At 38.8% G+C, this 25473-nt stretch overlaps 1 protein-coding gene across 9 annotated transcripts in view; it reads left to right on the top strand.

Moving 5' to 3' along the window:
* The window catches only part of BTBD9 (BTB domain containing 9), a 149116-nt gene that overhangs the window by 74224 nt on the left and 49419 nt on the right, over positions 1 to 25473 (top strand). For all 9 annotated transcript variants that reach the window (XM_035108137.3, XM_035108138.3, XM_035108139.3 and 6 more), the window contains 2 exons: positions 11099 to 11208; positions 24766 to 24955. In XM_035108137.3, the coding sequence (XP_034964028.1) occupies positions 11099 to 11208; positions 24766 to 24955 (300 nt within the window). The remainder of the gene's footprint in view (positions 1 to 11098; positions 11209 to 24765; positions 24956 to 25473) is intronic.

Here is a 25473-nt window from a genome sequence, read left to right as displayed (position 1 = left end):
ACAGTATATTTGTGCTATGCAGTATTGCATGGAAAGGGGGCTCTTAACTTCTTGTATTATGACTATGCCCATATTGATCTAAATCCAAATTTTAGATTTTAAACAAAAAGCATTATTTTATTTTTTGGGGGTATCTCATGGCATTCTGTAAACTTATATCCAATTTCTATCCACTGCTAAACACATATCTCCTCATGTTATGCTTTCTAAGAATCCCCTTCCAAATATATCTGAAATCTGAAATCAAGTTACGATGCAGTCAGCTGCTCTGATGAATCATAAAGTTTGATAGTTTAAAATTACTGTGCGGCTTGTCAGTTCATGAGTAATAAGACATGAAGGGTTGAGGGAATCAGTGAAAAGTAGCCTCAAGTGATTTTAAACAAAAAGCATCCTGATTTTTCTCTTAATAGTAAATTTAGCAGCTTCAGTAATTGTTCAATTTTGTGAGCTGCTAATATTTGCATGGCACAGATGTCCATTGTAGTGAAAGAAAGACTGTAGTTTTCCTGAAAGGGGCATATCTGCTTTCTGTATTAGTTTTTCCCAACCCTTTTATAGTAACCCCCCTTCTTTTCCCACCCCTATTTTGCTATGTAAGTGTTGATTCAGCTGTGTAGGTGGTAAGGATCATGCATTTGACAGATCTGTCAAGAATTAGCATCTTAGGTTGTGCTGAATGACACGACAAATGCAGAATTGCCTTTTAATGCCTGCTCGTCTGTACAAAGTGAAGAGTGTTTCTGTGGCAGAAACAGCTTTGTAAGCTAAGGACAGTAATTATCAGAATGGGAATAGTTCTGAATAGTCTGAGGCATGTCAGCTGTGTAGTAATAGCAGCTTTAAAAGTTCAAATGGAAGAAGAAGCTTGGAAACAGTTTGACCCCCCCCCCCATTCCCATCCCCGTCCCCTTCAGATTTATTTATCTGTGGCATTAGCTGTTTCTTCAAATTACACTTGCTTTTAGTGAGCTAGATAACAAGGTAAAATGGTAAGTTGGTGCAACTGAGTATACACATACCCGTTTCCCTTGTCTTTTAAGCGTGTCAGTTTTAGTACACATGTACTGATCCATTATCATTCACAGAGTTAAAGACACATATTATGGAAACTCCAATCCTCTCTTTTCCAGACTGGTAACCATGTTAACTTCTTGCTGCAAAAGAAACAGAGAGCATTGTCCCACCTTTAATATTAACAAATGCATTATAGAATATGTTTTTGTGGACTAGAGTCTACTTTGTTAGATACATGTACAATCCTCAGTTTGCATCTCTCACACACATTCACACACATATGGGTGTCAAGGGAGAAAATGTAGAAGTTGGATGGATGCATTTAATCCCTAATTAAATTGTCACAACTACTTTTTGTATTTCATTGCCATTTAGCTCCAACTTTCAACACACACCCCTTTTATGTACAGTACATGCGTATCACAAAAGGTTATGCTATAATAAATTGTTTCATCTTTCAGGTGCTACAAAATTGTCCTGTTCAGAAGAAACCCCCTGCTTTGTTATGTGGCCTTCATAATGTGGATAACTGAATCTGTGGTACACAGTGTAATGGTAGTTGTTCACATCAAATAAGTCAGCTACACAAACAGAAATGATAGACATTAAAAAGCCTTTCAGTTTATTAGGAAAATGAAAGGTAGCTGCAGTTGTCTATAGAAATAGGTTGCTATAGATACAGGAAATGTTGTGAAAGGAAAATCGCTTCTGAAGTCTGTGTGGCTTCTCATGGGAATAGAATGTGATTTGCCCAGCAGATTTTATTTCTCTCTCCTCAAGCCCCCTCACTTCCCCATTTCCTCGTGGATATGAGAACTAGACTACACAAACAACAGATCAGATGGTAAAACTGTTCACCCTGCTGGGAGTAAGGGATAGCCAGAGAGAAGGGTTGTAGTCTAGCTTTCTCTTTGACAGGTTTGCTTCCTTTGTGCTATGGGGTTTGAAGAAAACATTCAAACATGTGATCCCCCAATTTGAAGTGATGAATTCTAGGAATAATTTTCAGAGTTATGGAAGAAGAAATCTGCTAATCTCTAAGGTTCCACAATATTCTTTCCTGTTACTGCACTGATGTGCTGCTTGTGTAGAGCAGATCAGTATACTATGGCACCTTTGTCTCTCACAAAGAATGATAAATATTACCCACATTTTCTTCAATTCAGGCTTTAGTTTAAAGCTAAATATATGCAGTGCCATTGATGGAAAAGTAAACAGCAACCATAGATACTGTATCACTGAAAAGCATAGGGATGGGAGAATTCAAGTGGAATGATCTCAGAAAAGCATACAAGTTTGAGGGGTGCTCCTGTGGTTAATAGGTCAGAAAATGCTATGTCTGTACTTAACCAAATCATTGTGTTAAAACCTGAATTGACAAGAACCTTTTGTTCAAACAAAAATTGTGTTTAATTTGGTAATCCCGTGGATTTATAATAGGCTTGATGAGATTATACTTTCCTCATTTGCAGAGGATAGCATGATCATGCCTTTTAGTCCTGCCTTGGACATGAGCAAAAGTACAGTCTTGACATTTAGTTTGAATGGGATGTACATGTGAAATCTGATGTGGGTATGCCCAAATCTCATGAATGACTTCTGTGTGTGATTCAGATTGTCTTCAAACCTATGCATGATGGGTTTTATGTTTATAACAGTCTCTTCAAAAGTTTTCCCCACACATGAATTGTAGGACAGGTGAGCCTAGTGTGTAGGTGAGAAGGCGCTTTATGTGGGGCAACCTTGGAAGGTGACTCTGAAACTACAGCTAATCTTGAATGTGGCTGCCAGACTAAATGGCCTCAACCCTGTATACCTGAAGGAGTGTCTCTATCTCCATCATTCATCCTGGATACTGAGTTCCAGCTTTGAGGGTCTTCTGGTGGTTCCCTCATTGCAAGAAGTGAGGTTGCAGGGAAGTAGACAAAGGGCATTCACAGTATTGTCTGGGTCTGTTCTGTGGAATTCACTCCCATCAGAAAGGAAGTAAACATCCATCTGACTTTTAGAAGACATCTGAAGGCAGCCCTGTATAGGGGAGGTTTTTTTTTTAATGTTTTATGTTTTACTGTGGTTTTATATTTGCTGGAAGCTGCCTTGAGTGGCTGGGACAACTCAGTCAGTTGAGCGGCATATAAATTGTTGTTGTTGTTGTTACTTACTTACTTATCAAACCTTTATTAGGCATTTTGCAAATAGTTGTTGTTGTTGTTGTGACATATGGTAAAAAATATTCTAAAACCGTAGTTGTATGTCAAAAGCATTGGGGAGTAGAAATTTCAGTTCACATTCAGTAATTGCATTTTCTGTCAACGTCATAAATTATATTTAAAGGATAAACTTTTTTATTTGCTGGGAAAGACTACATTTTTTTATTTGCAGGAAACTTTATTCTTGCATAGGGATTCAGACCAGAGAAACCCAGATCTAGTTATTGTGCCTTAAGCTCAACCTGCATGCTCCCACACTATATTAAAAAGGCAATAAAGTACCCAAGGGGAGCTTATCATTTCAGAAACTGTAACAGACAATTAGGATACATCATTGAATTGAAGGCAGAGCTCTGCACTCTACCAGGTAACACAGAAAATTTGGTGGAAGCTTAAGTATCATCTTCCTGCAACCATCATGAATTCCCTGGAAATCACCATCATTTATGCTGTTCTTTAAAATTGCAGTAGAACAAAGTTTTTCAGTGTAGCTGGTTGATCTGAGGCCTTTGAGTCTGATGGTTAAATAGAACTGCATATTGCTTGAATTTATCATTCAGACATAGCTAGTTTGTCCATTACGAAAATGTTCCATACACTCAGAATCCATTTGATTTCACTTGGAAGAAGATTAGGTTTTTATTGTCAGGCATTGACTTTTGTTTTTTTGTTTTTGTTTTCCAGTTGGGCTGAGTGAAAAAACAGACTTTAATTTATAGTCTTGAGTTGAAAATGCAATTCATAAAGCCAGGGTGCTGGAGTAAATTGTTAAGGTTGCAGATCTAATTATTTATAGAATTTATAGAATAAATTCCTACCACATGGATGAATACATGAAAGCTGTGCTCACCCTGAGAGAGAAAATAGGGGAAGCAAACTGCAGAGAGCTTTTGTTGTAGGAAACGGATGGGTTCTTAGAGTACAATTAGCTCTTTGTTGTGACAGTAGTACAAGTTGTTCAGTGGTAAAATAAATTGTTGTAGAAATAGTATTTAAATAATCTTAACTGCTGTGAAGATTAACAGAGCAATATATCTATCTGTTAGCTGGTTAGAGAGCTTTATTATAGCTGATCACTAGCGTAAAATACTCTTGAGCTGTTATCATATAATTGTGACTGTACATTTTTCCTTGTTGAAGCAGCAAACCACCCAGGGTGTTGAATGTTGCTCATTATGAGTGAAATCCAACACCATACAAGCATCATTACTTCTGCTTCTGCCCCCTGCAGCTCACTACGGACCCCAAAAACTACTCTAAATGGTTGGGGGACCCTCTAGTGTAGAAGTGGAAAATTGCATGGAGAAGGAGAGGTCCCACTGTATACATTAGCATCAGTTTTGTTTGTTTGCAGACATCATTGGATACCACCCCATTTACCCACTGGAGATGCTGACTTCATCTCAGCCTCTTCAGTATTGGTGGTGCACACTTTGGGCCCAGAAACAGATCAGAAGCCTCTGTAACAGTTGAGATGCATACTCCACAAAACATGGCCTGATTCTACACATGTGAATGCGTTCTGCTCCAATTTAAATTTCCTGATAGTCTTCAGAGGCAGCCCCACATAAACATCTCCCAGTAATCCTGTCTAGATGTAACTGGGGGTAACTGTGCCCCAGATCCACTCTCCCCTTGTAGGTGGTACTCTCAGGGGAATAGTCATGTGAATAAACAATCTGGCTGTGTTTTAAAGTTTGTTGGCTAGGCCTGTAGTTTTTAGAGTCTATGGGCAACATTCAACTAAGTTTTACTCAGAGTGAACCCTTTGAAATTAATGAAGATAACTAAGTTACAGTCTTTAATTGAAGTAGGTAAACACTGAGTAAAATTTAGTTGAATGCCATTCTTTGAGTATTGTCTTTATTTTCATTTACCTTTTTCAATTTTTCTCTTGACTGTCTATGTGTATAATTAATGACTACAACTGATTACCTCCAGCTACAACAATTTCTATCACCCTTTGCTGTTGGCCATGCTGGTTAGAATTGTTTGCAGTTGTTGTCCAACAACTTCTGGAGCTTGTCAGTTTGAAGACTTGTGTATCAATTAAAAATATTTATTTAGGTATCCTAATGTAATTCTCGAATAGAATAGAATATAGAATAGAATAGAATCATAGAGTTGGGAGAGACCACAAGGGCCATCCAGTCCAACCCCCTGCCAAGCAGGAAACACCACCAAAGCATTATTGACATATGGCTGTCAAGCCTCTGCTTAAAGACCTCCAAAGGAGGAGACTCCACCATACTCCTTGGTAGCAAATTCCACTGCTGAACAGCTCTTACTGTCAGGATGTTCTTCCTAATGTTTAGGTGGAATCTTCTTTCTTGTAGCTTGAATTCAGCTGTCATAGCTCAGTTGGTAGAGCATAAGACTCTTAATCGTAGGGTTGTGGGTTTGAGCCCACATTGGGCAAAAGATTCCTCTATTGCAGGATTTGGACTAGATGACCCTTGCAGTCCCTTTCAACTGTATGATTCTCTCAAAGTAGGGAACCCATATTAATTAGTGTTTGTGGACACATAAATTTGCTGCTGCCTGTGGGACAGAAAAACAATGCAGTACAGACACATATTCATCCCTGTGCAAAAAAGAGAGACAGGAAAAAGGTGAAATTATACGCTATCCACTCTCATACCCAAACCGTTGTACAATAAAACTTCTAGTGATAGCACTGTTGACATGAAACCTAGCTCTGTGAAAACACAGATTTATAGAAAAGAAATCTGTTTGGCAGCTGCCTTATTACTCCAAGTAAACAGCAAATGTGATAATTTATTTTGAGTTGCAGATAAGTAAGCATAGCTATTTTGACTCCATGTCTGCAGGTTATGAGATGACAATGCTGAGGCAAATGTGTTGATTAAGTAGAGCGTAGCAGCCATGCTGAAGTAACACTGCTGAACCTCTAGGTTTAATACTTAGTAAAGCCTGAATTCTTATGAATGTTTATGTGCAAGCAATTTTTATGAGAAATAAGCCTTGTATGTCCTATGGAGAGGTGTAGCAGGGAATCCTTGTCAGTTCCATTAGTACATGGTTTAGCTTACAACGAAAAATATAAAACAAAGTTTTCCAAATAGAAGATTTCCAGGGATGCCGAGAAATGTACCAGTTGAACAAATCTGTGCAAAACATTTGTTCTGCTTTGATTTTTCCTTCAGTTTTCACTTGGGAACTGAATAAAGCATACAAGCAGCAATGGATAATATCTGAAATAACCCACATTGGAAATATTCCTTGTACCCTGTTCCATGGCAGACTCTTGATGTGATGAGTTAAGGATTGCTCCCAGCAAGCCTAACAAAGCAGGTTAAGCAGTTCTCCTTCCACTTCTCCTGAGCTTGTTGAGGGATTAAAAACAAGGTAATAATATGTATACATATCAGTACAAACTCTTTAACCTAAAAATGAATACAAGCCCTATACATAATCTTGCAATGCAATCCCATGCATGCTTTAGTTGGAAGTAAATCCCACTTTGTTCAACAAACTAGCATGTTTGTTTAGGATTAGAGCATTAGAGTAGGCCTTTTAATGGTTCCCTAAGTATGGGATAGAGTTTGAATATATATGAGATAATAATTTGCTGATGGACAGCAATGAAGTAAATTAAATGTATTTTGCAAGAAAAGTGCATGTATTAATCATCCTAATCTTCCTTCAGTTGAAAAGCAACAGTAAATGTTCACTTGTTACAATTACCATTCCTTCATAACTCTGAAACACGTGTATGAAAACAAACCTGATTGCTGAAGCATCGTTGAAGGAAAATTACGGTACTGAAACTGGAAATTGTAGATGGGTTGCTTTAGTACTCTTGCCAAAACTTTGATTCTCATCAGAGGTGGACAATCTGTTGTGTATCTGCCATCTTCAGCCCTGTTTAAGGTTTAATTATCTTCCATCTGCTTGAGTTGCTCTGGAGGACCTTAGAGATACTGAAAAATAACCACACTCTTTTTCTAGCAGTATCCCCCTGAGAGTTTGGATAAAGACAGTTGTCTGCTGTGCCCTTATCAGTTTGGAGGATCAGGCTGACTTTTTAAAAAATGACATTGGTGGGGGCAGGGAGAGGCACACATCTAAAATTTTGGCCTTCCATTCATATATGATTTTTATGAAGTGTGACATGAGCTGTCATTGGCCCTGTGCCATGACCTGGAACAGAAGGCTTTAAACCAATTAGGTCTTCTTACTCTGTTTCCTATAACCATACAATTGCTATTAAGCTACTTTATTATTTGTTGTCTGACAGTAATCCTTGTAGACAGTAATTTATCAAATGCTGCCTCTTGGGGCAATGCTGCAGGGTAGAGGAAAGTTTCTCTAGGTTCCTTAATTTCTCAAGTCCACATCTTTTAGATGTTTTAGATCTCACTGAATAGAGCCATACTTCTGAAATACACAACTGTGTTATGCCTATCTAATTAAAATATTCCTATAGCCAGAAGACAGAACTCATTTATCTTTCCTTTGGTCATCACCTAGCTACTTGAGGTGTTTTATAAATGGCAATATAATAGAGTATAATTACAGGTATTTCTTATTGTACTACCTACCATCAGCCTCATCTCCTACTTCAGTCTCTGTGCATATTTGTGTGTACCTTCTATTTCACAAGTCCTTTTAATATGTAAAATGAAACAAGGAGCCCATTATTCTGTCGTATATTACTTGTAACAATTAGAAGTTGGATAGTATACTAAGACAGAGGCACATCGATATTGATATAAATATAGAGTGCACCAATAGTATACAAAATAGGGTTGGGAAACCTTTTAAAACTCAAAGGCCACATTCCCTCATGTCCAATCCACTGAGGGTTGCATGTTAGTGGTGAGCAGGCCCACCCATGCACACTCTCACTCACACACTCTGCCCTTTTCTCCTTCTCCCACTGTGTGCTCTCTGCAGTTCCTTTTATACACTTGATTAGACCATTTCTCAGTGTAGGGAGAAGAGTATGAGCAGGAGCCGAGCAGAAATCGCTCCCTCTGTAGACTGCCAGCTTGCTCTGATACCCAAAGAAACCAGAAGTAAAACATTAGTTAGGACATTCAGAAAGGTTCCAAATGGTCCCAACTGAACTCTGCTGCAGCCAAAACACAGGTGGGGAGTAGAACACCACTAGGAAAGATACCTAGTGACCGTCACTTTGTTCAGCAGTTTGGTTCTTCTTTTTTTGTGGCAGTGATGCTGCCATCAGTAAAATGGGACTGGGGGCTAATGTGCCATTCTGAAATGCTTGATAGGTTGGATAAGGCCTGCAGGCTGGTGGATCCCTGCTGTGGTGGACCTTGGGGTCTCAGCAACGCCAAAACCTCCCCCCCCATCTTGTGCTCTGTTCTAAATAATAGTTGTGGTGTCCCCTACTGTGCCCCCGAGGTTCCGCACTCACTGCAACTGAACTGGTTGTGATTTCTCTGCTGCAGCTTGAGGTGGTGCAGGCAAGACATAGATCTAGCTCTTCATCTATGGTTTGTAAGAACTGTGCCTGTTCAATTCCTAAAAGAGAAGTGACATTGGATCACAATTTATTTAAGACAAAGCAGTGTATTTACGCCATTTGGGTGCCATTGAAATACAGGAGAGTAAACTGGTTTGGATTTGGCTGAAAGTAACCTAATGATAGCCATATGCATTGCAGAGTTTGAATGTTCTGTCAGGCATGGGGGGTTAATCTTGTATTCCACCAGTAATTTCCCTTTGGAATGGCAGCCTAGAAAATTTACTGTAAGAATAATTTATTAATTTGATTATTTTTTCTGAATTTGGACTTTGCTTCTTCAAAGTTTTCCCGAAGCTCTTGCTGCATTCCTTTGCATCCAAACTGTATATAAAAACGCAATTTTTGACATAATGTGTTTAGTCTTTGGAGCAAAAAAGGAATAATTTCATTGGGAGTTGAAACCGTGCCACAGAAATAAATGGTTTAAGCTTCCTCAAGGATAATTAAAACAAAACTGATAAATTAGAGATTCACTGTTTGGAGACCATGGTATATGAATTGTTTAAATAAATGCATGAAACTTAGTGGTAAGCAGAGTTAATGTTTTTTTTAAAAAAAAACAAAAAACCTGAGTAGTGTTGACTAAAAGAAAATGAGTAAAACAAAATCACAGTCAGCTTCACAATGGACACAGGAAGGCCCCAGTGAAAATATAAAGCTGGTGAATTTTGAAAATATATTGTTTCCATTCCAGTTGCATAACTTGCTAACTGTTGAGAGTAAACTTTTATAAAATAGAGTAGCGTATCTCAAGCTATCTCTCCCTACCACTCACTTTTAAAATGTTATGGAGTATAGAAAATGTCCCCAAATACCCACAGAAAACTCAGTAGATAAATGTTTGGCTGAAAACCTCCTAAATTTCCATCAGAAAATTTCATTTTTAGTTAAGCTAAGGTTTTAAACATTGCTAGCATGATAAACAGCCCTGATGTTAAAAGTTATATCATCTTTAATGGAAGATTATGTGGAAGAACTGGAATATTGCTCTTAACATGTCACATTTGATGAATAGAAACTTGTTAATTTAATAATGCTTCTTCTTTCACTTTGGAGGACAGGAAATTCTATTCAAATGATTTTTGTTAGTTATCTTTCCCAGCTCAGCAGAGATGGCATGTTGTACTCCACTTGGGATTTTCCAGAACTTTTATTAGTAGCTTCAGCTGTTCATTAACCTCTGAACTCTCGCTCTCCCTTTAGAGAATGAGGGGAACAGATTGATTCAAGGTTAATGCTTGTTTATAGAAGGTGATGTCTCAGAGGTAATACAAAGGGTGAATAGGCCACTGTTAGCAAGAAGTGTTCCATCTGACTTTGTCGAAGTATTAAGAATTGCAAGCTGTGCAGCCAGGAGTGAAGTTCACAGGTATCTTTGTTAAACAAAAAATGCTCAAATAACTTTAAGTAAGAGTTTAACAGCAAGGGCTGGGATCCAAAGAATCATATTGGAATTTTTCAACATATTCCGGCCTGCACTTTTTCTGCACACTATAAAATCTGCTCCTGAAGCTTGGGAGCCCCACCACCACACCACCAAAGCAAGATATAATGTGACACAAATATTTCTAGTTGAGGTTGGGTGGGGTGGCAGCAATCCCTCCCTCTGTGAGCAAAAAGTTTTCTGCTCATACATGGAACTGGATTCAAACCACAGAAGCCATTGTGTGTTTCAAGTGATAATGTGGAATGTGAATAAGGGCATGACAAAAGACAGAGGTTCATTTTTGCAGGTGAGGAGGATTGATTTATTGAGTTTGTCTTTGATGTATAAAACCTTTCATTATGATGAAAACTTGCTGAATAATATGTCTTCAGTGAAAAATGAAGCCTGGGTTTTGTAGGGGCTTTTGTAACTTTTTGAAGTGTGGATGTATAATGGACATGTTAATGGTGTTGAATTAAATAGCCTTCAGTTTTTGTTTGCGTCGAAATCAAATGCAATCATGTTTTGTTTTGTTTTTAAAGAATAAGCCTGCTAAATTTATTGAGGTTGCATGCAAAAAAAAGGCTCAAGCTACTGCTCCCCCTAAGCACTCATTTATATCTCTGCTAATACCACTTTAGTGCAGTTACTAGATATAATGTGTGACAAGTTTTTGGTCTGCCATCATTGTGCTAGCTACTGTGTTAGACTGCTTTCCACTTGGTGGGATATTTTCTACCCCAAATCTATTTTTTTCAGTAAACCTATGGGGCTTGAGAATTGCATTGTGCCCCAAATAAGGTGCCTTCACCCAGAGGAGATAATTAAAACTGATCCATAACATAGTTACTTCTAGCATAATTGTTATTACAAGGCATGATGTAGACTTTCCACATTTTCTTAACTTCTGCATTATTTCTTCCCTTGTAGGTACATCAGAATAGTTGGAACACACAACACAGTGAACAAAGTTTTCCATATTGTGGCTTTTGAATGCATGTTCACCAACAAAACCTTCACTCTTGAGAAAGGCCTGATAGGTAAGTGATGTGACAGAGCAAATAATGCAAATGTTAGCCATGAAAGCAGAATATAAATTTATGCCAACTCTTCAACACATTATAGTGTGTTAATAGCATTGCTGTGTGTCTAGTGGGATGGAGTGTTCAAGTATATGCCACCATTTAATTGCAGTTCCCATTATGAAAAAAGATCATACAGTGGAACCTTGGTTTATGAACACCTCGGTTTATGAATTTTCGGTTTATGAACACCACGGACCCATCTGGAACGGATTAATTCATTTTCCATTACTTTCAATGGGAAAGTTTGCTTCAGTTTATGAACGCTTCAGTTTATGAACAAACTTCCGGAACCAATTACACCCATGCTTCAGTTTATGAACGCTTCAGTTTAAGTACTCCGCGGACCCGTCTGGAACGGATTAATCCACTTTCCATTACTTTCAATGGGAAAGTTTGCTTCAGTTTATGAACGCGTACTCCGCGGACCGTCTGGAACGGATTAATTCACTTTCCATTACTTTCAATGGGAAAGTTCGCTTCAGTTTATGAACGCTTCAGTTTATGAACAGACTTCCGGAACCAATTGTGTTCATAAACCGAGGTACCACTGTATAACCATAGTAATGTTGGTGTGTAAAAATGTAGGTGACTCCATAGTCTAAATGTCTAATGCCTTCATTGTGCAGGACTTTGCCAGTGTCTGCCTTCACATTTCCTATATCTGTATGATATTATGACACACCATAGCCTCATTCAGGTTTCTTTATAAAAGAAATACATAAGTGGGGAGGGGAGTATGGATGATCACAGTGGTTCCATGTTCTCCCCCCCCCCCCACATTTTGCTTTAAATAAGCTCAGTTGGTTAGAGCATGGTTCATGATAATGCCAAGGTTGTAGGTTTGATCCCCGTATGTGACAGCTGCAGATTCCTGCAGTGCAGGGGGTTGGACTTGATGACCCTCAGGATTCCTTCCAACTCTACAATTCTATGATTCTAAGGTAGCAGAAATCTGATTAGGCCTAGCATCATTTATTGGCCTTATGCCAATAACTATATTGTGCTAGGTAGTAATTGCCAAAAGGGCATATGTGGACTTCCTAGGCTGCTTTGTGACATCAGTGTGGGAGATTAGAATTTGTGGTGCTTTGCTGGCTCAGTAATCATTGCTCCTCATCATAAATAATTATTTGCTGATGTAACAGATCATCAATTCAGACTCTCAGATAAATCAGGTTCTTAATCATAATTTCTTTTCAAGGTTGTCCGGTGCTGTTAAAGACCCTAAGTTTCTAATAGCAGCCCTGGACTGGCTTTCTGTGTTTGCTGACTTGAATGAGAGCAATCATGTTCAGTGCACAATAACTGTTTCCTTTATAGGTGCAAAATCCTGATATTGCAAAACCTCTGCAGCTTAAGGTTGTAAAGTCTTAAATGTTTCTTTTATAGCAAACATTAAATGGTGAGATACCCTTTCAAAAGCAGTGTTGGATTTTGTTAAGAATAACAATATATTAAAAGTGTGCCATTATCTATGGGGAAAACCGAGCATTTAAATGCCATGTAGCCACGTCTAAAATATATTTGAATTCTGCCCTGATGATTATCAGAGCAACTTCCTTTTTTATTGACTAATAAATAGTGTATAAAAATGTGACTTGGTTTTAAGTACCTTACTTCATGGTATTCTTCAAGCATTCTGTGAGCTTTAACTATTGTTTTAGCTTCTTGAAACTTCACCTTCTTTATTAACAGTGGAAAATATCAAATATTTGTTTGACCACCATTGATTGAGGAAGATGGGACTTCTCAGGTTTGTGTTCAGCTGTGTGCTATAGGAGTTGGAGGATACTGAAGGAACGTCTCCGCCACCATGATTTAGCTTGAACAGTGATGTCCAGCTCCGAGGGCCTTCTGGCAGTTTCCTCACTGCTACAAGTGAAGTTACTGGGAACCAGGCATTATTTTTACTTGTTAGTATTGTGAATTATTTTATCCCTGGTGATCTTGAGTAGGCTCAGAACTAGCTTTCTGGTGCATTCTTAGTTGATATCCATCTTCCCTCCACAAGAAAACAGCATGTGTTTCATTAGTGACAAACTTCCTCCAATCCCACTTTTTTACCTAGAGTATATGTATCACTGTGAGAATGTGATTTTAGGGAATAAGGAGAATTTTAGCCTATTGTGGCAGAATTCTAACCCTTGAAGATGGAGGGAAGACAACAACTCTGAAGGCAGCTGCTGCTTAGTACTTAGAAATAGTAAGGGAACTGTATGCAGGTTCCAGTGGTCAAGATAACCCCACATGGCTTAGACCCTTTGCTTACCCAACAACTAGTGACAAAATGACATTGGAACTGAAGTTTAAAATTCTTTGCATGTGTGCACACGTATGGTAGAACAAAACCAGTTAATAAAAACAGTTAATAGATGTAGATTATATTACAAATTCCCCGAAGCAGAACTTAAAGAACTAACAAAAGAATATGCTAATATACTTTTTGCTTAAACCATTAGGATATATCAAAGAAAGTAGAAATTCTAAAAGTAATTGGGTTACAGTAAATAGGGGCAAGATGGGGAGGGGGGAGAGAAATAAACAGAATGGTAGTATTTTACATCTGTATAGTAAAATGTACAAGCAGCCTATGTTGCATTTTGTCTTGTGAGTGACTTTGGTAAACCTGGGCACCAAGTATGTCATAGTTTTGTATCTGTTTAGATTTTTGTTCTATTAAAGAAAAGTTCGGTCTAAAATAGGAATAAGTGTACAACTGGGTCCAGAACTATAACATCAAGAGATAATGGGAGATATATTGCTGTCCCACGATTACATTAAAGATGGCAATGGGTAAAGCAGAATAATGAGTTTATATTAATAATGTGCCAAGGAAATCTACCCTGACCCCCATCGGCAGAGAATGGTAATCACATAGTAGGCTATGTAAATGCTTATTAAAAAGTTAGGTCATAGCCATACCACAGCTTTTATAAGTTACTCTCTCTCCTCTGATTTCTGGGGATGAGTAGTGCTGTAATTCTGTGGGCAGGTCTTTCGACCCTTTCACAGATACTCAAAATACTAGAACCTTTGATGCCATGGTAAAATCTGCTTATTTATACATATATACAAGTTGAGCAGAAGAGAGCAGACAGATATCCAGAAGACAGCACAGGGTTTTAAGGCAGTAACAGTTCGCAACAGCATTCCCCCAACCCAACTGCATTCTCTCAGGTCAAGCTTATTTGTTGTTCAGCTTATTATTGTTAAGCTTATTTTGTTCAGCCCCTACTTAATCATCTGTGGGGCATCACAAATGCCATCGGTAAGCACCTCTGGATACCAATGCAGCCAAAGTCCAAGAGAGAGATGGTCATTTTGTATCTTCAAAAAATATGCTTATAGAATTAGCACCTTTCTTATTAAGAAACCAAATAAATATTGGTTTTATATTGGTTTGCTCATCAGCAATGCTTAGCCTTTTTAGAATGTCAATTGTTTAAAGTTCACTTTGAAACCACCTATGATAGAGAATGAATCTGTTATTCAGCTAATTCTTCAAACAAACCAGGTCAATGAAAGATTTCACAGGCTACATTATTTAATCTCTCTTTTTAAAGTCATTTTCAGTTGGATCAAGTAACTGTACATATATATGGGGATCATTTGTCATATGTATTATATTACCTTGCTATAGCATCTACATAATGGTCATTCCTGTATACTGAAGATTAGAAGCTGAGCAAACAAGTAATAAAAATGAAGGATTGATTATAGCAATTTTATGTTGCTGCGCCTTACATGCAACGTTATCAAGACAAGTCATTACCTGCCATTTTCTGACATTTACCAAATAATACAGTGACACGCCACTATAAGCCTTGTCCAAGAATTGCTGTTCGGCATTTAACTCATTATTTAAAGGTGAACAGGCAAACGTATATGGTTCATCTAAGACAAATCCTTTGCATAAATCCTAACATTTGGCAGCACCCCTAAATAAACAGAGTGGTTAGTTCACACAAACTATGGTAAACCATAGTTAATGATATACTGTACTGTGATTACAGCTTTCTAGTCTGTTCTTCTCTTACTTGCTAGCATGTAGAATAAACAAAGCACAGTCTCTGGCATAGTACTGTATTTAATCTGAACCAGGGATTATGGTTTGTTTCACTCCCAACAAACCATAGTCTGTAGCCACAATTTGTTCCCTTATGGATCATGGTTGTTGGAGCAAAACAAACCAATATCCCTGGTTCAGTCCTAACACTATGTCAAGGATTGCAGTTTGTTTCCTCCATATGCTAGCAAGGAGAAAACAAAGAGCCTAGGAAAACAATGTTCACAGTAAACCATTAGGTATAGTTTACCATGATGTCTGAGTTGGGCCACTAACTGAGACAATACCATTGATACTGGAAACAGTATTTTTAAACTACAGTATGCAGACGTCCTCTCAATAGTGTGTTCAGGGCAGATAAATGTGACCTCATTGTAGTAATGAGCCAAATTACACTACTTTGGGTTATGGTGAATATCGCTTAATTTAATATTAAAAATAAGAGTTGAATGTGTATTCAAGTCTTATTTTTAATATTAAATTAAGTGATATTACTCAATCAATAGGATATGAAATACTCCACAATGTAGTGTTAGAGCTAAGAGTATAATTTTCTTCGTTGTTTACAACTGGGTACTTTTGTTCAACAGTCACACATAAAGAATGCATTAGATGAGTCACTTGTGCAGAATGGCATAAATATTGTATTTAATATGAAGTTAGAATGCTGAAGAAAACAAAAACAATATGATTATATTAATGCTTTAATGACATGCAGCAAGAGACTTATTTACAAATCTGAATCTGAGGTGTACTTTTATAATTCAAATCAAAATAAACAAGTTTTCTTAGCAAGCTAGATACTTGTTCACAGTTCTGATGCTGAGCATCAGAAACTCATGACATTGGGAGGGGGGTTCTGCTGCTGCTGAAACAACATAGCCCAGTCTCAAAATTTCCCTTTATTTGTGAATTCTCTGAAGGCAGAGCTTAATTTGAATCAGATGAGAGACTTCAAATCACTATTTAGTATCAGGGCTCAACTCTTGGAGATATGAAAAAGAGTAGTTTTCGGCATATTCAGAGTGTGTTATGTAATGGCAGAATATTCGTAATCAGCAGCCCCACGTCTGGTAATAAACAAGGAATGGGTTTTCAACACTAAAGATTTTAATATGCAGTGACGTTTGAGATTTTCTGAGAAGCAGAATGTCAATCCCTAAAATAAAATATTTGAGCCCTGCAATATGCATTTTACATATCAAACATTGTGTGGGAGGTAAGGGAAAACTGAGTACACACCAGGGGAAATATTGCTCTGTTTTGTTGCAGTCTTTCTGTCTCCTTTCCTCTGAAATGGCTTCTAAGTTTTCCCCCACCCATGCTTGGCAGTGGGCAGATATGTGGGCAGGTGGCTGGGGGTAAGCGGATGAGCACTTTTTGTGCCTAGGAGTCTACCTTTCCATTTTTGTCAGTACTGTGAAGCCTAGTGACAAGGTACTTCTTCAATTATGGAGGAAGTTCCATAGGAAGGTCCATAGGAAGTTGTGCCACTTACTTCTCAGACATAAAAAGGACACAAAGGAACAGGGTATCATGTTGTACAGCAGCCTGAGCAATATTACTTTTAAGGATTGCCTTACGTGCCTACTCAACCTCTTTGATCTGCAGAACTGGTACTTTCACAAGTGCCATATAATGCATTTTCTGCATCTGGTTGATGCAGCCACACAGAAAGACAGACTTGTATGCTTTGGGAACTCCCAGGCACTATTGCTATACTGTTTTAGATGTCTGCTAAACACTTTTTTTTGTAAGGAAGCCTATCCAGACACATAATTATTATCTGTTTATTATTGATTATTATTTTATATTGTTCCATATCTCTCTAAATAAATATATTACTATACTTGTGCTGCCATAGTCTTCCACTTGTATGATTGGAGAATTAGACTGGTATATTTACTTGCCTGAGTGTGAGTGTCCCCTACAGTACTAATTGTGTGTTGAGACCCCGTTACCACCCCCTCAAGGAGAAATAAAAACACTAAGACAAAGGATATAAGGTTAATGTTATTGGGCAAATTTAGGCCACAACTAAATGAGTGGGTATTGGCTTAGGCATTGAGTAGACCAGGCTATATCTGACTCCTGCCCGCTGCGCAGGAAGTCTGGTAGGGTAAACCCCCGGTAGGGGGAGCCCTGTCAATGCAAACCAACGCGAGCTCCCCCCTGGGTTCCCGAAGGGTCGTGGCATGGCCCTAGCCCCGCCCTGGATTTCGGACAAGATCCACCCCCCCGGATTCCTTTAACGGAATACACCTAAGCATGGAGGGGCAGGCGATGGCCAGGCCTCCCCTCCCCCATCAGAAGGTCACCCAATGCCTAACCGCAACACCTTACAAAGTTGTGATGATTGCTATGAGGTAGGCGAAAACCAAGTGGCCTGAGGCAATTTGCCAAGTGGAAAAATTCCTACCAGGCCCCTCGACGGCAACCAACTGAGGTCCAAAGCAAGGCCATTAAAGAATAAACCTGCAAATAGGGAAGGAGGGTGGGAGATTGAGAACGCAAGCCAAGAGGAAACCCCCTCGGCTTGCGCCTCGGTTTAAGCGGGTCCTGGCCATGCCCCCCAGCCAGCTGATTGGCTGGCCGAATGATGACGTGGCCTGGATCCCCCAGGCGGTGCAGAACAACATCCCCGCCCCCGGAGGAGAGTGGGTGGCCACGCGGTCCACCGCAACTCCTCCCCACTGGGAAGTGGAGCGGATTTATTGTAGTGTAAGAAGGCATGTTGTACCTGGAGATGGTGGCCATGAACCTTTTCCAAAGATTTGTAAATGAAAACATCAGCTGTGCTTCACTTACATCTCACAGCTGTCCAATTTGTGTTAGTGAAGAAAGAGACGGGGTGCTGCTTATAAATTACATTCTAGAATGCTGTGTTACTGGTGGCCCTTCTGCTGCACCAAAATAGGAAGTCCTATAGAAGCACAAAGGTTCAGTAAGTTTCTTATCCTGCCTTGAGGGTTTGGTTGTTGGAACTATTTCTTAGCAACGTCGTCGTCGTCCCCCATGTATACAGAACTGTGTGCATCTCTATCCAGGTTGCTTTCAGTTTATTGTCCCATCTTTGTACTACTTCATAACACTCCAAGGGACAAAACAGTGAGTAATGGGTGCAGAGCAGGCGATGGAGATAAAAAATTGGATGTCCTTGGTTATCCTCTAGGGAATGCTTCCCTGAACGATGAATCACTGTACCCTTATTTGTGCATCCTCTTGTGCCTTAGGAGAAATTGTTTAAAATGTCGGGTAAGGGAGAAGATGAATAAATAATCATTCATTTGTCTTTTGCTCAGTGGCAGTTATTATAAAAATCATTTAAACATCTAGCAAAGGGAAAAAGTCAAATCAATTTCTTAGCGGTATACACCTTGGTGTTGTGAAATATTACTGTGCCTTTCACTTAGTGAGGCATCCAGAAGGTGCTGTTCCCTTGTCCAGTTTAATGTTTTTTTTCTACATGAAAGCCATTGCCACCCTGTTCTTTCTTTCCCCTTTAAAGGTTAGCTGTCTTTTAAATTTGCACAGGTTTTCCTAGCAACAGCTGTCGGCTTTTCAGTAAGCATACCCTTAGGAAATTATGAAAATTTTAAGACCATCTAAATAGTGCTGGGACTTCTCTTCTACAGTGAATATGAGATACATGGCCAGTTTTATTTACTGCTATACATTTTTTCTCTGGATCTACAGACCTGTCTTCTAGTTCATATTTGATTTCTTCTTTCCAGACCAGTAGCAAAAGCTGGTCTCAGAGGCCTTTAAAGCACCTGTAGCTTTTGAAAGAAGGTTCATCACTTAGTAGTACATTAATTTCCACTTGTACATTCTCAAATTCTAAACCTCCATACTAGTAAACAGTAACACTGGACATTTATATTGTTTAATTCCAATATTCAAGGTACTTTACATTTTCTTTTAATGCAACAAAATATACAATAACAGCAAGAATGTACCTCATTTATTGTTGGGCTGGCGGGGGCAGGTGGAACATAGCATCTATATTTAATGATTGTACATTTTATGAAATTATTTTAATTTTTCCTTTTAATAATCCTTATGGAAAGTCCAGGATTATTATATCCACATTGCAGGTAAGAATGAGATTCAGGGAATAGGCTTGTCAAAAGACACATAATGAGATCATATGTATGTTTAGCCTGGAGAAGAGAAGGTTAAGGGGTGATATGATAGCCATGTTGAAATATATGAAAGGATGTCATATGGAGGAGGGAGAAAGATTGTTTTCTGCTGCTCCAGAGAAGCGGACACGGAGCAATTGATTCAAACTACAAGAAAGAAGATTCCACCTAAACACTAGGAAGAACTTCCTGACAGTAACAGCTGTTCGGCAGTGGAATTTGCTACCAAGGAGTGTTGTGGAGTCTCCTTCTTTGGAGGTTTTTAAGCAGAGGCTTGACAGCCATATGTCAAGAATGCTTTGATGGTGTTTCTTGCTTGGCAGGGGGTTGGACTGGATGGCCATTGTGGTCTCTTCCAACTCTATGATTCTATGATTCTAACTTCCTTTTAATAAAAAAAATCTCAGACACATCTCTGGGTTAAGTCTGTAGACCTACAGCAGTAAAAATTACTAGGCAAAAAAAAAAGTGAGGATGGGACTAACTGGTAGGCTCTCATATCATCAGAGTGACTTGAATGCATGACTGGGAGCAAGGGAGCCATACCTGGCACTTAATATAGATCTCACAGAGCCAGAAATGGATGCACCTATCCCTAAAGTTGCTACAACATACTCAAAGGCAGACAGACCTTCCTCAGACTGCTTTGTGGTAAATGTATTGATGCTATCTAAACTGATATTTTGTTTACTTCCCTAAGAATACAGAAATCTTGGATTAAAGGTACTGCTCAACTGTGGCATTTGGAAGTTTTTCTTAAGGACTAACAGGACTGCCTTTGTACTCAATTTCAGTAACTCAAGAGTCTAGGATAAACTCCCACTCCCACTCGCAGAGGCAGCAGGGATTTTATTGCCAAGACACGGTCAGACTAGACATGATAGGGAAATAATGTTTCTTGTTCATGTGTATCCCTGTTTATGCGTAAAGCGAAGAACAGTGTTTATGTCTTACTTTAACATGAAAAACTAATATTCACTAGTTGTGTAAATGGGCAGACTTGGCAAAAGGCAGTTTACAATGTTCCTAAAATGCAGGGGGTGAAGTTCCAGATCCCATAACCTGCATTCTGCTTTTCATGTTTTTTTGTTTTTGTTTTTGTAATGTGTGAATTGGACTGGCATATGAATCAACAAACATGGTTGTCTCTGTTGCATCTATTTTGACCCACAGACATTTAAAAAAATCAATAGTGCTCTACTTTAACATTTCGTAATTTGTTAGAAGGAATAAGTACTGCCATTGGGGTTCTCTTTGTGTATGGCTAAATAATAGTGAGGAGGTACCTTCAAATTGGGTTTAGCAGTCGTAACGCCAGTGATCCTGAGTCAAATAACATCTCCTGACTTTTTTAAAAGTAGTCATATTAAAAAGAAACGTAAGGTGGAAAATACTCAGGAGAAGATATATGCCTGAGCGCAATTTTTCCCTTCACTCGTTTTTCATCAGGTATCATCGGAGACAGTAAAATTACATGTCATCTTATCTTCAAGTATAGTTAATATAGATAGTCTTTAGGTCATGTCCTGGAAATAACACTGCCTTTTAAAAACTTTTTTTGTGTCAAAATCAAATATATTGGCAATCTGCTGGCCATAACCTGTTACAGGATAAGAGTCAGGAAGAGTAACACACAAATCATATCCTTCTCCCTCACCCCCCTGCGGTTCCCGCTGCTGTTTCTGCCTTGGTCCATTTTAAAATTCTGCTTGCTTCCAGAATGTCTGCAATTTGTTAGCATGTATCATTTTATATTATATGGCAACAATATGCTAAACTTGTGCAGAACTGTTACGTGCACAAGGAATGAGAACAGTAATTTTCATCCTTGTACCGTATCCCATTCTTATTTTTCTTTTCTCTTGTAGCATGCATTACTTAGCTAGTTGAAGGACAGAAGAAAAAATGCAGAAAAACATAGAAACAAGATACTGTTGGTTTTGGCAGTCCACTTTTATAAACAAAGTGACACAAATTGAGGCAGAAATTCCTCAGGGATTAGAGAAGGGAACCAAAAGACTGGAAATGCAGCACAGAGCAAAGTCCCTTCCAGATGGTGTTTTAAATAAATTTATCAGGCGGGTATGAAAGACGATAATGAACATTCAAAATGGGGAGTGGCAGTCTTCCCTTGGGAGCCGAAACAACATGGTACTTTCTGTACGTTGCAATTATTTGATTGCTGTCTAATTTCCCAGTGTGCAAAACAGTACAAAATCAATTTCTGTCATTAATACAGAATATATCAAGAACTTTATTAGAGAATGGCAAGTTGAACAATTGCTTTGGTAAATAAACAAATTGCATTTGTGTTGAAATGGATTATATAATACAGAAGCATTGAAACCAAATTTCAAGAACACATCCTTAAAACCAATATGCACATCAGTAAATTGGAATAAATTAATTTGTGAGTAACGTCTTCAATATCCTAAAATATATACTAGCTACTGGATACTACAAAAATTCCAGTGTGGTAAATCTTGATGGGCTAAGAAAATATTGGTTGCAAATGCTTTGATACAAAACAGCAACAAAACAATTGTTACAGGTTTTAGCTTTGAAATACCTTGTCCCCATTATGAACCCGAAGGGAAGCATTTGATTATTTAACCTGAAACAAGCCATCTGTACATTTGAGCAATATTATTATTTATAAAGCTCCATAAGCGTGTCTTGATTTTATTGTATATTGTTTTTAAATTGTTCTGAGCTGCTTAGGGAGACTTGTTGTTGAAAAGTGGGCTGAGACTTTAAAAAAAACAACTACATATACTAAATGAATACATAAACACTTTACATGATAGAAAAAATAAATTGTGAGGAATTACAAGAGGGAAGGGAAGGATCAGAGAGGGGCAAGAAAGAGATGGATATGAGGGAAAGTAGATACTTTATATTTATTTAAGTTTGCAGAATTGAGCAGAATGCAAAATAGGTCTGAGGATGGATCAGGAGAAAAACAGTGGAACTAGCTAGGTGTTTGGGGACAAAACATTTTTGTAAGGGAGACGTTTGTCCACCAGGAAAGGTGGTAGACCCAAGTAACTTTTTCTTCACTGTCGGCTTATGTCAGACTTTAGGAACATACCGTAATTAAGGTCTCAGTACTGAAGGATTCATAGCATATCCATTTCCTAGTTGCTTATGTAATTAAGGATTTGTGAAGCATTAGCTTCAAGTTCTCCATGGTTGAAAACATTTTGGAAAGACACACATATGGTGTTGGTGTAGTTTATAGTAACATCACACAAAAGGGCTCATGTAGTGGACAGCTTCCATGATGACCATGACTGCAGCACATGAAGCAGGAATAAAAGTCATGAAAATAATGACTGCTCCCTCAGGAGGTTGTGGACTATCTTTCTTTGGAGGTTTTGAAGCAGAGGTTGGATGGCCGTTTGTCTTGGATGCTTTAGCTGAGATTCCTGCATATATATATATATTCCTGCATATATATATATATATATATATATATATATATATATATATATATATTCTGAACTCAGAATTAAAGATTCATAAGAATCTGTGCTGCCTTCAAGAGTCCCTAACTTATCTGAAACCACAACTGAATGGCATAGGTAGGCCTGGGGAAAACTGTAGCGTTAGCAAGTGATCTTCCAGCACTCAGGCCCACTTGAAGACATTGTGCCTTGTATTGCAACCAGAATCATCTTAAACAGTTTGCAATGAAAGGTTCACTTTGCAGTTCAAATTATTATGTGGAGTCCACCAGTTCTAAAGCGGCAAGTGTTGTGTTCCTGGATCAACAGTTTAAACAATACTGCCCAATACTGTAGCTTCTTTATTGCCAGTACCACTGCTTTTTAAAAATAATAATAACTTTTTATTTATACCCCGCCCTCCCCAGTCAAAACTGGGCTCAGGGCAGCTAACACCAATAAAATTACAATAAAACATAAAAAGCAATTAATTAAAATACAGATTAAAATACAATATTAAAATTTAAAATGCAGCTTCATTTTAAGTAGTTCATAAATACAAGCCATGCGGGAGGAAAACACAGGGGTCAGACTAAGTCCAGCCCAAAGGCCAGGTGGAACAGCTCTGTCTTGCAGGCCCCGCGGAAAGATGACAAATCCTGCAGGGCCCTGGTCTCCTGTGAAAGAGCGTTCCACCAAGTTGGGGCCAATACTGAAAAGGCCCTGGCCCCAGTAGAGGCCAATGTAGCCACCTTATGGCTCGGGATCTCCAGAGTATTGTTGTTTATGGACCTTAAGGTCCTCCGCGGGGCATACCAGGAGAGGCGGTCCCGTAGGTACGAGGGTCACTTTAGTCACTGTGCATTAGGAGTTCCTTAGAAGGTTGGTTGGCGTCTTGGAACACCTGCTTCCGGCAACTCCTGCAGCCAAGCTGGTGCCAAAAATATTACTCTGGTTTCCTTTGGACCACATAAGTGAGGCCAAAAGGGAGTCATCATCTGGTCAGCCAAGAACCTCCATACACACCACCCAGGCCTGCACCCTGGAGAGTGTTAGCTATTTCACTCCTCCGATGCTGCATTTGTGATTGGTGTAAATCACATACCTGTCTGAGAAGAGTGTGGGAAACGGAAGACAGTCTTATCTCTTCCGCTGTATGTACTTTGTAATGTTCTTTCACTTTTCCTGTTGTTCTCTCGGAGCTGGAGACAACGGACGCCATTATGCTTTTGTCTGTACATAGTGTGTAAATAAATAGTAGATAAGCTCTACGATGTCTCACGCTTCTTGCTGTGTTATGGCAGAAGTGTAGTGTGCATATACCATCTGGTATATGTCGCTAGAAGCGCACTGGAAGAGAAGGGAGATTCCTTTTCCAGAACTGCGTGTACCAGAGGACGCTCAGAGTTTTGGGGGCTTGCAGGCACCCCCAGGGCGTTTTCCACTTTGCTGCTGCTAACACAGTGGATTCACTTCACCCCTATAGGTGCACTTCATTGTCTCTCAAGGCAGACAGGTGCCAACAACAACAAAAGTGCATTGCCATTCGTGTCCTAGTCCACAATTCCATGTTCATCCTAATACTGAGGTTGTCTGCTTTCAGCAAAAAAATTGCTATGATATTAACCTGTCTAAATACTCATTTGCAATCCATAATTTTGTTCTAAGGCTGCTTTGGAGTTAAAGGTTCTCTGGCCTGCCCTGGTTCAGACAGCTCTCCCAGTGCTTATTCATTATTAATCTATGCTCTGTATCATCAGCCCATGTGTTCCTGCTTGTTTTTATTCTTCCCCAGAAATAGAAATGGATGGTTGTCTCTGCCTGCTTTTGATCTCTTTCATATTTTAATTTTCAGTTCCCACTGAGAACGTTGCAACAGTTGCAGACTGTGCCAGTGTTATTGAGGGCGTAAGCCGAAGTCGCAATGCCTTGCTGAATGGAGACACAAAGAACTATGACTGGGATTCTGGGTATACATGCCACCAGCTAGGCAGTGGTGCTATCGTAGTGCAGTTGGCACAACCTTACATGATTGGATCAATTCGGTAAGATTTCTTTTTTATGTAAAGCTAGTTCATAAGGGGAAAATTCATGCCTCCTGGATACCTTCCATATACAGCTTCAATTTCTTTAAGCAGCATCTGAAACAACACCGTGTGTTAGTTGTTAAGATAGAGGATGGTGTATTTTATTTATAAATCTTTTGCTATGCTATCTTTATAAGTTAAATAAATAAAAGTGTGTGTGTGTGTGTGTGTGTGTGTGTGTGTGTGTGTTTGTATCCTGTAGAAAGGTCAGTTGCTTTTCCTTGCAATGGGAATATTCTTCTTGTGCCACAATAGCATGCAAAACAACTTGAAAAACAAATCATGACACACATTTAATGTTAAAATAGTGACAAAACTTGTTGCTGGGGATGGCATCAGAAACAGAGTGCTATAGATAATTCTTTATTATTATTATTATTATTATTATTATTATTATATTACTATTTCTGGATATTTGTCACAATCTGCATGGCCCCCAAACATGCCTCTGTTAATCTACCTAATTCAGTTTTTTT

This window comes from Zootoca vivipara, chromosome 3 (genome assembly GCF_965207765.1).
Source record: "Zootoca vivipara chromosome 3, rZooViv2.hap1.1, whole genome shotgun sequence".
Lineage (NCBI taxonomy): Eukaryota > Metazoa > Chordata > Lepidosauria > Squamata > Lacertidae > Zootoca > Zootoca vivipara.
Note: the sequence above shows the minus strand (reverse complement) of the source record. Positions and strands in the feature narration are given on the sequence as shown.